The sequence below is a fragment of the Populus nigra genome, chromosome 15 (genome assembly GCF_951802175.1).
Source record: "Populus nigra chromosome 15, ddPopNigr1.1, whole genome shotgun sequence".
NCBI lineage: Eukaryota > Viridiplantae > Streptophyta > Magnoliopsida > Malpighiales > Salicaceae > Populus > Populus nigra.
In genome coordinates, this window is record NC_084866.1 from 2,293,028 (window position 1) to 2,309,701 (window position 16,674).

General features: G+C 28.9%; 1 protein-coding gene across 5 annotated transcripts; it reads left to right on the forward strand.

The window, feature by feature from the left end:
* Positions 1 to 1,254: 1,254 nt before the first annotated feature.
* On the forward strand, positions 1,255 to 3,589 carry LOC133674345 (EG45-like domain containing protein). Of its 5 annotated transcripts, none has more exons than XM_062095396.1 (5): positions 1,255 to 1,376; positions 1,454 to 1,489; positions 2,736 to 2,880; positions 2,994 to 3,294; positions 3,389 to 3,589. In XM_062095396.1, the coding sequence occupies exons 3-5, from the start codon at positions 2,766 to 2,768 to the stop codon at positions 3,393 to 3,395; spliced, it is 423 nt and encodes a 140-aa protein (XP_061951380.1). In that variant the 5' UTR covers positions 1,255 to 1,376; positions 1,454 to 1,489; positions 2,736 to 2,765; the 3' UTR covers positions 3,396 to 3,589. The 5 variants fall into 5 exon arrangements, with proteins under 5 accessions (XP_061951380.1, XP_061951381.1, XP_061951378.1 ...); XM_062095397.1 differs by having other exon boundaries at positions 2,758 to 2,880; XM_062095395.1 differs by having other exon boundaries at positions 1,256 to 1,376; positions 2,715 to 2,880.
* Positions 3,590 to 16,674: the final 13,085 nt, after the last annotated feature.

The window sequence follows — 16,674 nt, forward strand, 5'->3', positions numbered from 1 at the left end:
GATAGTGTGAGAATATTTGTATGCCAACTTTATGTGTGTACGTGGTTAACTTATGTACAAATTACCTTTATGCGTAGAATATTTGCGTGCATTCTTTTTTTTATTATATATTAATTTTTTATCCGATTGAAATACAGGTAAACTAATTTCAAATACCCTGTAAAAAAGAAAAAGTGGTCATGAAAAACAAAATTAGATGTTAAGGTGGATAAAAATATCTATAAGGAGAATATAATGAAGAATAACCTAATAAAATACAATAATAGTTTTAAATTAATATTTTTTGGTGTTTTTAAATTATTTTAATATGTTAATTTCAAAAATAATTTTTATTTTAATATATTTTTAAATTAAAAACACTTTTAACTTCTAAACAGGCAGGAACTCTCTTTCTAGTCTCTCGAAGAGAAAATCTCTAACCTTCCAGGACAATAAGCCAAAAAACACGAGTTAAGTAATTGAAGTATGAAGAGAAATCTTGTCGGAATTGTTTTTGTGCGTACATGTAAGAAACATCTTACTTGTAAGAAACTACAAATAATGACTTTTAAGGCATCCTTGCCTTGTAAACAACGTGGTTGCTCAAGTTTTTAATCATTTCAAATATTTTATCTCATAAGAAAAACACATATTTATACAATAATTGGCAAAAGCGTGTAACGCTAATTAATTTCAATTTATATATATATATATATATATATATATATATATATATATATATATATTGGAGACTTGAACACAAGTAGTAATTCATAAATATAAAATCATGGGAGAATCTCAAATATACCCCTTATTTATTGGATTAGTATCAATTTTATCTCCAAATAATTTTTATATCAATTTTGCTCTTAAGTAATTTGAATTTATCAATTAAATCCTTCAATTATAATTCTTTGAGAATATTAAGTTTTCTATAAAATCATGTCATATTATATATATATATTCCCTAGGAGGACTTAATTGAAGAACAATTTTTTATGTTGGATTAGGATTTATTTTATATTCCCTTGTAAACACGACAAGTCATGACACTGAAATCATTGTTTTAAATGCAATTTGTATTACAAGCTTTTGTTGCAATTTGTATTAATATCAAGATATTTTTTTCTATTTGTACATATTCATACTCTTTTTATAACTTAAAAATAAAAGAAAAGAAAAAATACAAGTAGCTAATTCTTTTGATTCTTCTGTATAATACTAAATTGTTCCTTCTACGGGAGATTTGAGTTTTCTATAAAAGGCATATTTGACTAAACCACTAAATTTGCCAGATAACTTCCTATATTTAGCTTCCTTCCTCCTTGACCTTAGCCTCCAAGCTTTTAATTTTAGATTCACTCTCCTTAATTCTAGATTATTGTCTTGTAAATACGGTATAAATCCCTACCTGTATGTATATATATAAACCCAGTTAAAATCCAGAAATTAACCTTCAATATTTTTCTCGCAGAGCCCGTCCCTTCAGTTTGAGAACACGTTATTTCAGGTATTCTTCCCCTCTCTCTTGATGTATCTGCTGATCATATCAATTCTTTGGAACGTTGGTTGATGTTGATATTGTTCTATAAATTGCTTGCATATATACTTTGATGGATATCCTTGCAAATTACCCAAGACATGGATACCAAGATTCATCCATATATCTGCTAAGATCATTGAGGACAAACCATCTAGCAGGTTGTCAAGACATCCACAAAAACATTATTCAGCACACTCAGATCCATGGCTTTCTATTGTTTTTCATAATTATGCAAAGAAATGGCCCAAAGACATTGAAAACTTCCTCCCAAGGACAGCAAATATTGCTTGGTCTCGGGCACCGAAACCTGCATTTAGCAAAGATCCGGCTGCTGAGATTTTATTACTTTGTTCCCTTTACCTGAATGTTTACAGAATTTATCTTTACCTCGACGGCAAATAACATGCCCTCGCGAAGACGGCACCCTGATTTGGCTAGCCTTGCATGTTAAGAGATCGTTTGATTACTTCTGTATATTACCGCCAAATTGGAATTGCATTTTCTGTGAGATATTTGCTTGTTTTACCTTCGTGGCCTCACAGTTGATTTACAAAAATATTTATGTGTTTTTAGGTACTAGGAAGCTATAAAATCAAAAATCACTATTTGTTGACTTGCACTACCGGTCAGTTTGAAATTGTGTTCTAAATGGTGTTTTTAAATAATTTTTTAAAAAAATTTGATTTGAAATTAATTTTTTTAATGTTTTTAAATAGGTTTGATGTACTGATGTCAAAAATAATTTTTAAAAAATAAAAAATATATTATTTTAATATATTTCCGAACGAAAAACACTTTGAAAACATAACAGTTACAATACTCTCAAACACTCCCTAATAGTCAAGAAAAAAAATATAATAAGATTTGTTACAAGTTAAAATATTCAAAGAACAAATAAGAAGATATAAAAAAATATTTAGTTTTTATTTATATATATCAAAAAGTTTTTACAACTCTTTATATATAAAAAACTAAAAAAACAATATTACTACTAAATAGAAAAATAAAAACAAGAAAACTATTTTCTTTAAATAGAAAAATTAGAAAAGCCTAATAATACTGAATAAAAAACTAAAAACAAATTCTAAATTAGAGAAGAAGAAATAAAAAAAAAAGGTTATTTGATATCAACTAGTGCATTCATGTTTGATTTAGAAGTTTTGAGTTTTGAATAGGCTATATATATGTGCAGAACTCTCACCACAGAGTACAGTGGTTTTTCTTAACATTGTCAGTTTGCAACATGCCAACACTCGGGAAGACCTCTCCATTTCTACTCTTATTGCTCCTAGCAACACTCTTCCATCTCTCACATGGCGATGTGGGCACCTGTTCCCACTACAGACCCCCATATTTACGTAAGTGCCCAGTACTGCTACATGTACAAACATATGACTTCCATAACTGAAATTCGAAAGCTTCTCCCTCCTAATCCCTAACATGTTTTTTATGGGGGGTGATTGTGATGCAGCCACTGCCTGTTATGGGAATTCATCATCACAGTTCCCATCAAGCAATCTGTTTGCCGCGGCCGGCGAGGGAATATGGGACAATGGCGCCGCCTGTGGAAGACAGTACCTGGTGAGATGCATCAGTGCAGCTGTCCCGAGAACTTGTCTTCCAGACCAAATCATTCAGGTTAGGATTGTTGATCGAGCACAAACATCAAGGTCAAGGCCTTCATCGAATGGGGCTACGATAGTCCTCTCTTCTACCGCTTTTGGCAGCATCGCAGATCCTTCGGCAAGATTGGTTAACGTAGAATTCCAACAGTAAGTCATGCTTGTCTTGTCTTTATCTCAATCTTAGATTTTTCCATTTCGAAAGGAACATAACTAAACGTACGTGGCATGTTTTGGTGTCCAGGGTTTGAAGAAGAAGAAGAAGAAGAAGAACAGTTGTTTCTAGATAACGCGCAAGGGGTTGAGATTAAGTCAATGTGATGAGTTACGTGGGTTAGCTAGCTAGCTATTCGTATTAATTGTGGAATATTTGTGCTTTTCAATTACTTGTTCATTGAATTGAATATTAAGCATATTATTAATAAATTACTTTTCTTTTTCTTGAGGACGCTTCTTCGTTTCTTCTTCGTTTCCAGAATTGAAGAGTATGGAGGGAACCTTTTAATTGACAAATTCTAGTGTAAAGAATGTAATAACCCATTTTCTTACTCCATTTCTAATATATTTTCAAAAAAAAATAAAAAGAGAAAGACTAGGCAGTGAAGTAACAAGTGATGGAGGAAAGAGGGAACCAAGATAAAGCTTGGATCCATTATTAACATAATCAGGAAAGATTTGAAATTAAAATGAAAGAATTATAAAATAATAAAAAAGATTTGAAATTGAAATTAAAAATAAATGAATTTAAGACTTAAATCTAATTTAACGATAAAAATACGAGCATGCAAAATGCAGAGAGGAAGGAGCAAAAAAGAAGAAAAAAAAATCTAAGAGAAGAGAGAGAGATGATAAAAACAGGGCCTGACTTGAGAGAATAAATCTAAAACAAAGAGTCCAGCTGACTCGAAAGAAAAAAAGTAGAGAAAATAAAATCCTAGCCGTCGTTTTTATTTTTTTTAATCTTATTCCTCTTTCAATTCACAGCCAACCTTCACCAATAAGCGCCACCACTCACTCTCCGCCAGCCACCAGCTCCTACTGTCCACGTCTCTTCTTCATGCTGTTCTCCTTTCTCCTCCTTCTTTGACGAACAACAGCCTTCATACTTGTCAAAAATATTTTTTTAATATGATATAAAAAATATAATATATATTCAGACTATAAATTTAAATTGAAAAATTGTAAAATTATAAATAATTTTTTTAACTAATTATATATCGAGAATTTCAGTCAAAAAATTAAATTATATTAAAATCAAATAAAGTAAGTCAATAATATTATAATCAATAAGTGATTTAAATAAAATAAGAGATATAGATAATATTAATTAATAACATGAAGAAATAATTATTCAATTAAAAAAATTAAAAAAAAAATATTTATGTTAAAATCTTCAATTTTCGCATATTCTTAGCAAATCTGAGTCTTGATTTCAAATATATCGTTCTCTCTTGTCTGGATGAATTATTGGGTATACGATATATGATTAAAAAGCTTTAGATGTCTAGTTTCCAGATCAACTTTAATCACAGCAAAACTCCACCGGTAGCTCCAGATATGTCCCAAATAGTACATGAATGTCTACTTTGAGATATTTGACAAGATTCGTCTACTAACTTTGACTTGCTGAAATATTATGTTCTCGAACTCCATTTGACCAGAAAATTTACCACTATATGTGTGTGTGTGTGTGTGTGTGTGTGTCTAGTGCTTCCCTGTAAAATTTCAGCTCTATCCAATGTACGGTTTGGAAGATAAGTCCAATCTCGCAAAACTGATTAACAGACATTTTAAAGCCAAATTTGAACATGACTTGGTTCATATCACAAATTTAGTAAATTCGTAAAATCAAACCGAGTTTATCAAGTTTACTGATTTTGCACGAGTTAAGTCCAATTTTACTGGTTTTTGAGTTTTTAGTCTGATTTTGCATGTTAGATACATGTCGACTCGTAAAACCATACATGTTGACTCGTAAAATCGTACGATTTTACGAGTTAACTCGCGATTTTAACAACAATACACGTGACCACCATCATTAAAAATCAAAGCCACTACAGCAACACTAGATCATAAGACCATTATCAATGTTAATTGCTCCTCAACCATTCACAACAACCACGCCAGCCAAAACATCCTCCACTAAATTTTTCCAGCCCCAATCGTAGGCTTTTCGCCTTACCAACACTACCAAAATCTTCAGCCAACATCACACCTAAAACTTGAATTCAACACAAAAACCCTGCCAACTCCCATCCTTGTTGCAATCCATTTCCTCTCCAAACCCATAAAAAATAGCATCCATCATTATAGCCCATGAACTTGCTTTTTTGTATTTTTTTTGCAGGTTTAGTGGAGGCGTGTGAAGAACACATGTTGTATGGAAACATATGATTTTCATATGCTACCATTGCCCCAGTTTGTACCAACATTTTCCAGTCAATTCTGGTCGCTTCCAAAGTCATTTTTGTTTTCCAATGCACTAATTTGACTGTTTATTAATTTTTCTATATAGAATTTCTTATGTTCAAATGTTAATAGACATTTTAAAATTTATGTGTACTTAAGTTTGTGTTTGAATTTGTGCATGAATGTGCCTGAAATTGTGTGTGGATGCGTTGGGTTTATACGTGGATGTGTTAATTTATGTGTTTAAATGTGAGTTTCAAATATTTTCAATGAATTTATTTAAAAAATAATACAGCAGGGATATTTTCATCGATAAAGTAAAGAAAATTTTTTAAAGTATTTTGATTTAAATAGACTCATTTATAGTCATTCTGATGTTGATACTTTATTAAAAATAAATAAATAAAATATATTTTTTTATTATAAATATATTATTTAAAAAAATTGTTTTTTAAAATTTGAATATAAATATGTGAGTTAAGGGTGCTTTTATATCCTTTTAATTCATATTTTTCTTATACAACAAACTATAATCTTGCCTGCAAAGTTACTTTCAAGGTGACTATATTTTTTAAAATATATATATCTATACATACTTTATGTAAATTTTGTTGACCTTTTTTTTCTGTAAATATATTCTTATGATAATGATTATTTAGTAAAATTTGAGATTTATGTTCATATTAAGTTTTCATTATTGCATCACTATGAGTTGATTTTGGCTGAGTCAATGTAACCCCAACAAAACCCACTAAGCATAAGTGACTATCTTGGACATAATCAAGGAAAACAGGCTTGAAATCTAATTTACTATTTATCATCATTTTAGGTCTAATACCCATGTTCTAAAATAAAGATTGAGTCTTATAATAAGGCTCGTATCCCAAATTACTAATCTAGGTTCTAATAGTCATTTACCATTCTCATATATATACACTAGTTTAGGCAAGTTTTTTTGGTTGAAAATAATGTATTTGTTTTACCTTTTATGATTGCCTATATTATGTAATTTTTTATATTAGTGTTTGTACTCTTGTTTGTTTATTTATTATTTTTTTAGTTTCATATCTTTTGTTATCATGCATATTGGATTGGATATGGACTTATGCTCATGCACCCACTACACAACACTTATTTGGCACACACATTGCCTTAAGTTAACATGAGAAATTAGTAGTGTTTCGATGTGGCTTTGTCTTGGGCTAACATGAACAAAACCTTAAATTCTTATTGAAAGTATACTCGATTGTGATTAGTAAATGATGTGCTTTTGTGTCGGTTTATATTTTTGGAACCTTTAGGCTTTCATGATCTAGGCAATAACGGACCTTTTAAGATCAATAAGTTAGCTAACTTACCCTTGCATGTAATGGCTAAAATCTTCTCCTATGAGATATTCTTTTAATATTACTAGGCAAGTCTGGTATGCATGAAATTTCTAAAGATGGATGACAAGACAATTAAAATGGCAATGTATATTAAAGACTAGTTTCAACAAGAGTATGAAGATTGAAAAAAATAAAGGGGGTTGTATAAATAAAGGATTTCAATGTAAATTACTTTATTTGAAACATTTGTATCTTAGTGTTAAAGTTAATAAACTCATATAGAATATAAGCATTAGAGAATCATAAGAACCCAATCATTACTAGCTTTGGAGACTTACTCGAGAACATGACTTGATTAGCACTTAGAATAAGAGGAGTTAGTTTGTATGATAAATTAATGAACCATTTTGTATATATTACCTTATTTTTGGATGTATAAAAATCTTGACATTTTCTCTTAAAATGTGGATTAATATGTTCATTTGATTTTACTTTTTTGGTTTAACAAAAGTTTTAAACTATCTTCCTAAACTGTATGGATAAAATGTAAAATTATTTTTCATATTTTTAAATTAATAAAATTTTCAACTTTTATTTCTAAAATAGTTGGATCAATATATTTTGAGTCATCATATAATAAGGTCCAATAATTTATCATACAATCATAATTACAACAATCCAGTGATGTTTTTCATAAATAAGAACATGTTTTCAAGACTTATCCCTATATTTAGATTCTAATAAAAAAATTAGATAAAACCCCCAATATGATAAAGTCATGTCAAAATGTCTTGGCCTTTGAGATGGATAAACTCCTTTTAAAAATGAGAGATATTGAAATGATTATTAAACTATTGTTTAGCACTAAAAAAAAATCAACAACTATTGTCATCAATCACAAAATAACAGTCTATCCGATTAATTGTTTCTTATGTCTTCAAATATTTATACAATTTTTTTTTTTAGTTTTTAGGGAGAGAAAGACAAATAATAATTATATTTTTTAAAGCTCAATTTCTATAAAAGGCCTACATTAGATCAATTCTTGGAAAATGAAAGAAAGAAAGAGTTCAAACCTAGCATTATTACTCTAATAAGATCAACTCCTCAAAAGGTGAAATGAATCAATTAACTTGCTTGCTTAAACCAACTTTTCAATCCGTACACCCTAGCACATGACTTTTAGTTTCTACAGTACAACTCACTACGTGGACATGTTTTTATGGCCCTCCATCAACTTAGATCACCCTAGAAGTACCTTGACCTTTCACTCGAAGCATGTCTACTTAAAAAAAAAACTTATAACTTTTATCAAATCAACCAAGTTAGACAAGCCATTACCATAAAAAAAATAAATGTTCAACAACTCTAAACCCATTTTATCTCTTATGTTAAGAGGATATGTGAAAAAGATTAGTGCAAGTCGATATCATTTGATTGAAAAGTGTATGTTACCTGATGTTATAATTTGTAAAGGCTTCAAGGTGTCATAATTCAACAAGTAGACTAGATCTCAATGCCCTAATACTCATTTGAGACTCTATTGTGCTAAAATAGTTGAGGTAATTCATGCTGATAAATTATTAATGCATTTCTTATATTAAAGCTTGATAGACCTGCTCTTAGTTGGTGTATAGGTCTTGATAAAATCAAATTCAATAAGTTGAGTGTTTTACCAAACACTACTAACTAAATCTAGAAATGGCCTATAATAGAATAACCTTGTAGAGTATAGACAAAGATCCAATGAAATTGTTAAAGAATATGCTTAAATATGGAAGACATTGTTATTCATGTCAACCTTCCTCTATCTAAAAAGAAAATGATCTTTATCTCATGAATACTTCTAAGGCTCCTTAATTTAGATATATGATTTGCAATACTTCAAAGCAATATTTAGGTATGGTAGTTGAAGCTGAAAGGGTCAAATGGAGATATAATATTATTGGGATAGAGAAATTCAAGTTGGCTTTTAAAGAAGTGAATGGAGATATCATTAATATCAGATAATAGGTACCCAAATCTTGTAAATACAGTCATACTACTCCATTAAAACTTTTTATGTCCTCATATAATTTGGGACTACATTGCATTTTTTAGTGAAATACACATTTTTTTTCATGTTTTCTTGTTTTTTTAAAGTCAAAAGATTAAAAAACGGTCAAATTCCAAGACATATCATGCAAATACTAGGAAAAAATTCTTCTTTAAGAGTCTTAAAACTTCCTTTTACACTTTTAACAAACCCTAATAGATTAAAATAAACCTTTTCCTAACTTATGGTGTTAAAACCCCACGACAGCCTTTGTAGGTTAAACAAATTCAGCACGAATACAGCACTTCTTAGTTTTCTTCCAGACCAGAAATGACCATTTGAGCTATTCTAAATCAGAAAAAGAAAAAAATCAATACAAATTTCACCAGTCATTCTCAACAAAGTATCAAACTCAAGCAATTAAAAGTAATTATCTAATTTGTGGAAATTTTTCCCTTGATTTGCGAAATACAAACCCCTATTCATCATTTGCAATTCAAGAATCAACAACAATATTCTAATCAATCAGCATTTCTTCAATTGTGGTTTGGATTGTTTCTTTAATTACTGGAACGAAGTTAACAAAGGATCAAACTTGAGCAATGAAAAGTAATTATCTATGATAATTGATGACCATCTCTGTGTCACGCACTCAAGTAAAGAGAGAAAAGAAGGAGAAAGCAAGGAATGGGACAAAGAACAATTGGGGCTAAAAATCCCTTTCTAGCAAGAAAAATTCAATATAAGCAATTAAATATTACCCTCACAGAGAACATGCTTTCTAATATATTATGCATTCCAATATGTTTGATAGTTGGCACTACTTTTAGACTCTATACTCAATAGACATTATAATTAAATAGGAAAGCTTACAATGAAGAGGAAGTGGTTGTTGATGGAAAAAAAAGGAGAGTGTTGTTGATAAATGGTGATTCAGTGAATACTGAGAAGGACGTTGTTGATGATGAAAAAGAAAAGAAAAGCGTTATTGATGAAGAGTGAAGACTAGAGAAAAAGTTGTTGATGATGGAAAAAAAAGAAAGAAATGTTGTTGATGAAGAGGAAGTCGTCGATCACACGGTGGTTGCATTGGCAGATTAATTATTGAATCATTAAAGGCTAAGAGCCTAAAACAAAGAGAAAGAGATTAAGGTAAATGTTGAATGTGGTGTGTACTGTGTAGTTAATGCTAACGTGGGAGGGCTGAAATACTGCAGTATATACTTTTTTTGTTGAAACCTTAAAACGGTTTTAAACTCGTGATTTGACCTGATTTTAGACGATTTTAATTTGATTTTATCAATTTTCGAGTTTTTAAAGCAATTTGACATGTTAAGTATATATTGACTCATAAAATCGTATGATTTTAAGAGTAAACTCACGAGTTTAACAACCTTGCTAAGCACCATTTCCTTTTATAAAAGAGTCTTTTCAAGACAATTTATTGCAATATTGTGAGCCAAATAACAAGTCAACACATTTTGACATTTTGAGAGACCAAGACTAATATCATTAATGATACTGTATGTGAAAACATGAGCTGTGTGCTCTAGATTTTGATAGGCTATCCAGGCAACCAAATTGGATCAGCATAATGAGTTTTGTTCTCTTCATTTAATTGTGTGAACTTGCGGTCCAAAGTAATGGGAACGGTGCCAAGAAATTATCATGTTTCCGAGAAGCCCGGATCAGGATTGCTTCGTGGGTTCCATGCGTCGATAGATTTTGAGTGGCCCAGCAACAAAAAGACAGCACAAATGAACTAATTTGCTTGACATATGATCATCAATAATTGAATAACGGCGCTGATATGATATCTAATTACCTAATCGGTGCTCGCTCTGACAAATTTGAAGACATTCAACATCATGAACGAGAAGGCATGTGCATGGTGGCAACCACTAACCTCGCCTCCTTGTTTGTGTCGTGGCGTTAGAGAAGCCTAATCGTCTCCTCGCCTCCTAGCTTGCAACCACCAACCTCTTATTAACATTAACAGGGGAAAAAAAATGTCTATGGCGGAAATCACGCATTTACATTGTCTATTTATACATACCAAAACATTTCACAGCTTGCTGCAACAAATCTTACAATATGATTGATCTTTGTTGGATATTTGTTTAAAAAATATTATTAATGGGCATATTTGAGCTGGAATTAAAGGTGGAGCTCATTCCCTTTTAGTGATTGTTATTTTTTGATGAAATTTAAAACTGTTTGAATTTTTTTATCCAGAAGTATTTATAAAATAGAAAGTTAAAAAGGTAATATTCGACTCAAATCACACTCAAGTTTTTAAAAGAGAGATATCTTAAGCAAAATGAGCTTTGAGCTTAAACTAACATAGTGCACCGGCCTGACTTTGGCTCGGGTTTCAAGTCTGTTGTGGACTTGGGTTTGGATTTATTGTTAAATAATATTTTAGATAATAAAAGATTATTTTTTACTAACTAAAATTTAGACTTAAACGGTCCATAAAAAAATATTTCTTCCAGCTTATTGTTTTGTCAAGTCCAGCCCATGAATGTTAACAGTTTCTTTCATAAGCATTTTATACAAATTTGAACAGTTTTTTCAGGTCAAGAAATTCATATTTGTGGCCACTATATTTAGATTTAATTATTAATTTATGATGATTAATCAAATGTTAATAATAATAGGAATTAATTTTGAGTTAATTATTTAACCTTTTAATTTTCAAAATTCATTATTAAAAAAAATGGGGTGAAAAAGAGTTTGAAAAAATGTTTTTAAAATTTTTATACACTTTTTCTCATTTTATTTTTATTGTTTTTTTTATGCTTTGGTTTTCCTTTCAAATTTAGAGTTGGGTTCATCTTATTAAAATATATTGAAGAGCTTCATTCTTTTTAACAATAATATATATAGCAATTGAAGATTGTTATGAATAGAAAAACTTCAAATAAAAAAATATCCTAATGGTAATTTAAATTAAATTAATAATGTAAATTTATTTATATGTTTCTTTGATTCTTTTTTCATAATTAATACATTTAGATATGATTATTGCTGGTACTAAATAATTCTATAAACTAACAATATAATGGAATAAATCTAAGATGTCAATAGGTTAAAGCTCAAAGCAGACATAACCACAAGCATATAAACAGGTTTGAATCAAGCAGAAACATCCAAACACTTTAAATTTCAATCAATTTTACAAGAACACAAATTAAATTCACAATAAAATCACCTCGATAATAAACACATCTTGTCCTCCTAGTCTCATCATGAGCCATTGATCATCCCTTTATTTCTCTGTCAAGATGTTTTCATGAAAAAAATCACTTCAACATTATTTATGCATGGAAATAATAAAATAACCTAAAACAATAGCATAAAAATAATAAAAAGAGTATAGAAATACCCTTAAAAATACATTGGGGCATCATCTAGTACTGGTCGACATTTGGGGTCTTAAGAAAAAATAGCTTGATTATATATATATATATATAATCATGTTATATGCTTTGGGCCCGTTGGGCATTACCGGGCTCAGTATTTGTTTTCTTCCTGTGATGCCTAGAACTTTGGATATCACTCGCCCACGCTGACTTGATTTTTCTTGACACGTCATCAGTCTGGACTAGCATATTTCGAACCCGTTTGATATTATAATAATTATTATTTTTTAAAATATTTTTTATTTAAAAATATATTAAAATAATATATATTTTTATTTTTTAAAATTTTATATTTTATATTAAGACTTCAGATGATCTGAAAACACCCAAAAAATTTAATTTAAAATAAAAATATAAAATTTTAATTTTTTAAAAAAATACTTTTAAAACGAAAAAACCAACAAATTGTTGATTCAACACTTTAATTATCCAACATCACATGCTATTGAGTTGATTTTTTACATTACAGTTAAAATTGTTTTATTTATTTATTTATTTATTTATTATTATTATTATTAAAAACTAAAACTCCTTGGAAAATCATTGTAGCTTCGTACTAAAAAAATTGTTCACTAAAATAGTGTAGCGTCAGGAGTATTTTTGTATTTTTATAATGATTTTTTCATCATTATAATTTAAGTTAAGGGACAATTTGATATTTAACCAAATATAAAAAATAATAAACAATTAACAACTAACATGCATAGTAAAACAACAAAAATACCCTTAAAAACAGAAAATTTAAGCCTAAGGCACATGAGAGGCGCCCGCACACTTTGAGTAATGCTTATCGCGCCTTCCAGCGTCTAGAAATGTCCTCTCACCATGTCATTAGTAGCACTGCCATGTTTTTTCTTGTTGATGCGACGTGTGTTAGTGTTGATAGTTCAATTTATCATCGGTGAATTTTTTCTTTTCTCTCTCCTCTCTTGAAAAGTACAGCTTGATCTTTTTTATTGTTGGTATTTTAACTTCAATCCTTATTATTTTGATTTCTGATTTTTTATCTTAGCCTTTTTGTAGAAGTTTTATTTGTTTTCAATTTCATCCTTCAATCTCAATTTACCAAATATTACATTTTCCAAGTTGGTCCTTATTTTTTGGATTTCTAATTTTTTTTTCCTTGACTATTTCGTAAAAGTTTTAGTGGTTTTCAATTTCATCCTTCAATTTAATTTGATGGCATTATGTTTTCCAATTTAGTTTTTATTGTTTTGATTTCTCTTTTTTTTTCTTGGTTCTTTTGTAAAAATTATTATTCTTTTCAAATTCATCTTTTAATTACAAACATTGTTTTTATTTTTTATGTTTATTTTGATTTTCATTCTTTTGATTTATTTGTGTCCTTTTACTAAGTTAATTTTTTTTTAAAATTAAATAACAAGATATTTTGTTTTTCAATTTTGATCCTCATTATTTGAATTGCTATTTTTTAATCTTTTCATATAGTTAAATATTTATTTTTTAATTTCATCATTCAATATTTAATTAATTGGAAATTAAACTTTATGGTTTTTTCAGATTAGATGCTTCAGGTCTAATAATCGGGTCACTGGTTTGAAAAGTTAACGCAGGTATGACATGATATCCCAGGTTGACTTAGCCTTAATTACCAGGGTTACAGGTTTGTCATACTAACTTGGATTGACCAATACTGATTTGTTTATGTCATTTTTTTACCTTGTTTGGTTCTTCTGTATTTAATGGGTTGTGTATCCATCTACAATTGTTTCTTTTTTTCTCGTCTAATTGAATCAAAGCTTGCTTATTCATCCCAGTTGGGACTATAACTTGAATCATGTATTTTTCTTTAAAAAAAAACATATTTGTAGCAATCAAATATCATTTTTTGTGCAAAAAAATAGTATGGCCCGCGATGAAAGGAGGATACCAAGGCTAGTACAAAACTAAAAAATATTGTATGTAACGATCCTAGTATATATATAACCAAAATTTTGGCAGAGCTGTATTTTTAATACTAAGTTATTGCCTCAAAAAGTTCTCAACTTGCAAACAACAACCATAATACTCATCCTATTATATTGAACTTTCATAACTCAACCATAATGTTTATTTTGTCATGGCCTAAAACTCTACAAGAGAAGAATGTGAGAATTTTTCTCCCTTCTTGCAAAAATCATTATCCATATAATTTATCAACATCAATTATCTATAGTTTCATATACTTTCTAAACAATTTTTATCAAAACTCTATTGCCCCAGTTTTTCCTCTTATTTAGCCAAAACCTATATAAGAAAAAAATTGAGAATTCTTCTTCTTTCCTTCTAAATTCCTTATACATTCCATCTATTAACATTTATAAGCCTGCAATTCCACAAAATGGCTAAAATCTAGGGAATATTAGATAACACGTCATATAAAATATTTTCTTTTTCAAAAAATATTAGGCCCTTTCTAAATGGGTTAAGCGCTGGCCTGACTTGTCAGGTCCAATGACACCTAACCCCTTTCTTCTTCTTTTTTTGTGTGTGGTAATATTTCATTTCTTAAAAAAAATCATGTTTTATGTGTTTTTATTTAATTATATTTCAATTAATACATCTTCTATCTTATTTGTTTTTTTTTTGTATTTATCCTTTTGTAAATAATAGTTGTTGTTTTAATTATTTTGTATGTATTTAGTTTTTAAGAGATTATTATAATTTATCTATAATTTTTTATGCGTTATATAATTGAACTTTATTTTTAAAAATAAAAATTATTTATTTTTGGATAGTATTTCTAGTAAGTGCAACCTTACGGGATATGTTTTTCCCTTTTATTTTATTCAATTAATTTTATATGTGTGTTTATTTCTATTATCATTTGATTAAATAAAAAATTATTTTAATAAACATAGTCAGTGAACACAATTGGGTGAATGACCCATGTTGTCAGATCAAATATATTGATCTACATACACCTCTTGACTTTTTCATACACATATTTAATTAGCATTAATGACTTTTTTGTTCATTCATCAACACAAATGATTCTCTATTTTATTTAATTAGATATATGCATAAACTTTTCGATTTACACTTAATATTTTTATATATATAAAAATGTGTTGGAAAAGCCAACATGTTTTATTTTTTTGTTGAAAAAAAAATATTTGACCCGCAGTGGAACGTTGGTTAAATAGCTAGTAAGAAAAACTAAATGGTGTGAGGGATTTACTATGCAAAATCATTTTGAATCTCCTCACAAATTACTGTGGACTTGTTATTCATGGTTTTTTTCCAGCCCTTATAGGACCAAATTATAAGTCAATTTAGGCTAGTTTATCAAGATATGGGTGGTTTTTTCGAGTTATTGGGTGAAATCCCATTTTCCCCTTAAAAAAAAAACATTTTATTAGGGGCAATTAAGTAATTTCATAGTGGTTTATTTGTCATTGTCAAATTTAAAGAGGGAAATAACATTTTTATTTTATTTTATTTTATTATGCACGGTAAAACGACCATTATACCTTTAGATTCAAAAATCTTAAAAGCTTAATTTAGGGGTGTTTTCATCTTTTGCATTTTTAAATAACAGTAAAATGACTTACATATCCTTAAATGTGGAATTTTCTATAGCTTACATTCAATGGCATCTTTTTATTTGCACTCAACCTTTTTATTTTTTTGTTAATATCAAGTTGGTTTAAGGGTGATTTCATAATTTAATATATATGTTTTTTAAAAAAATTGTTTGTGCTTGTGTTGCACGTGTCAGTGCATGGACGACATGAGCATGACTCTTTGGTGAGGAAAAGTTATCTTTCATAACGGTATTTGAATCGTATTGGCATCCTCTTTGTGATGAGGTGACACGTGTGGCCAAAGGCTACCAATTTGGCTTCAGCGTTCTTTTCTCTCTTTTTTTTTTCTCTACTCCTATATTTTCGTGCATGCCTCTTCAAAATTTCAAATCAACCATTCAATTTATTATTCCTTTGAATTTGATCCTTGTTATTTTCATTACTATTTGTTTTATTTAATATAATTTATAAAATTAGATTATTTTTAATTTCATCCCCTTTTAATTTTTTTATCTTTTAAATATGACTCGCGTTCTTTTGATTGCTATTTGTTTTGTTTCAGATAATTTTTAAAATTAATTGTTGTTTACAATTCCATCCTCCTTAGTTTTTTTTTCTTATCAAATCTAATCCATATTTTTTTTATTGCTATTGTTTTTTTTTTCACCTTGGTAATTTTTTTCAATTGATTTTTTTTTTCCGATTTTATGCTTCAACATTAAATTAGTTTGGAATTGATCTTCATTATTGAGCTCAAGTTTAGAATTTCATGATTTTGCGAGTTTTAGTAATTAACCTACGTGAGA

Coding starts and splice junctions, on each gene's coding strand:
- LOC133674345 (XM_062095394.1), top strand. CDS start 2,766: ATGCCAACACTCGGGAAGACCTCTCCATTTCTACTCTTATTGCTCCTA. Junction 2,881..2,993: donor CTACAGACCCCCATATTTAC/GTAAGTGCCCAG, acceptor ATTGTGATGCAG/CCACTGCCTGTTATGGGAAT.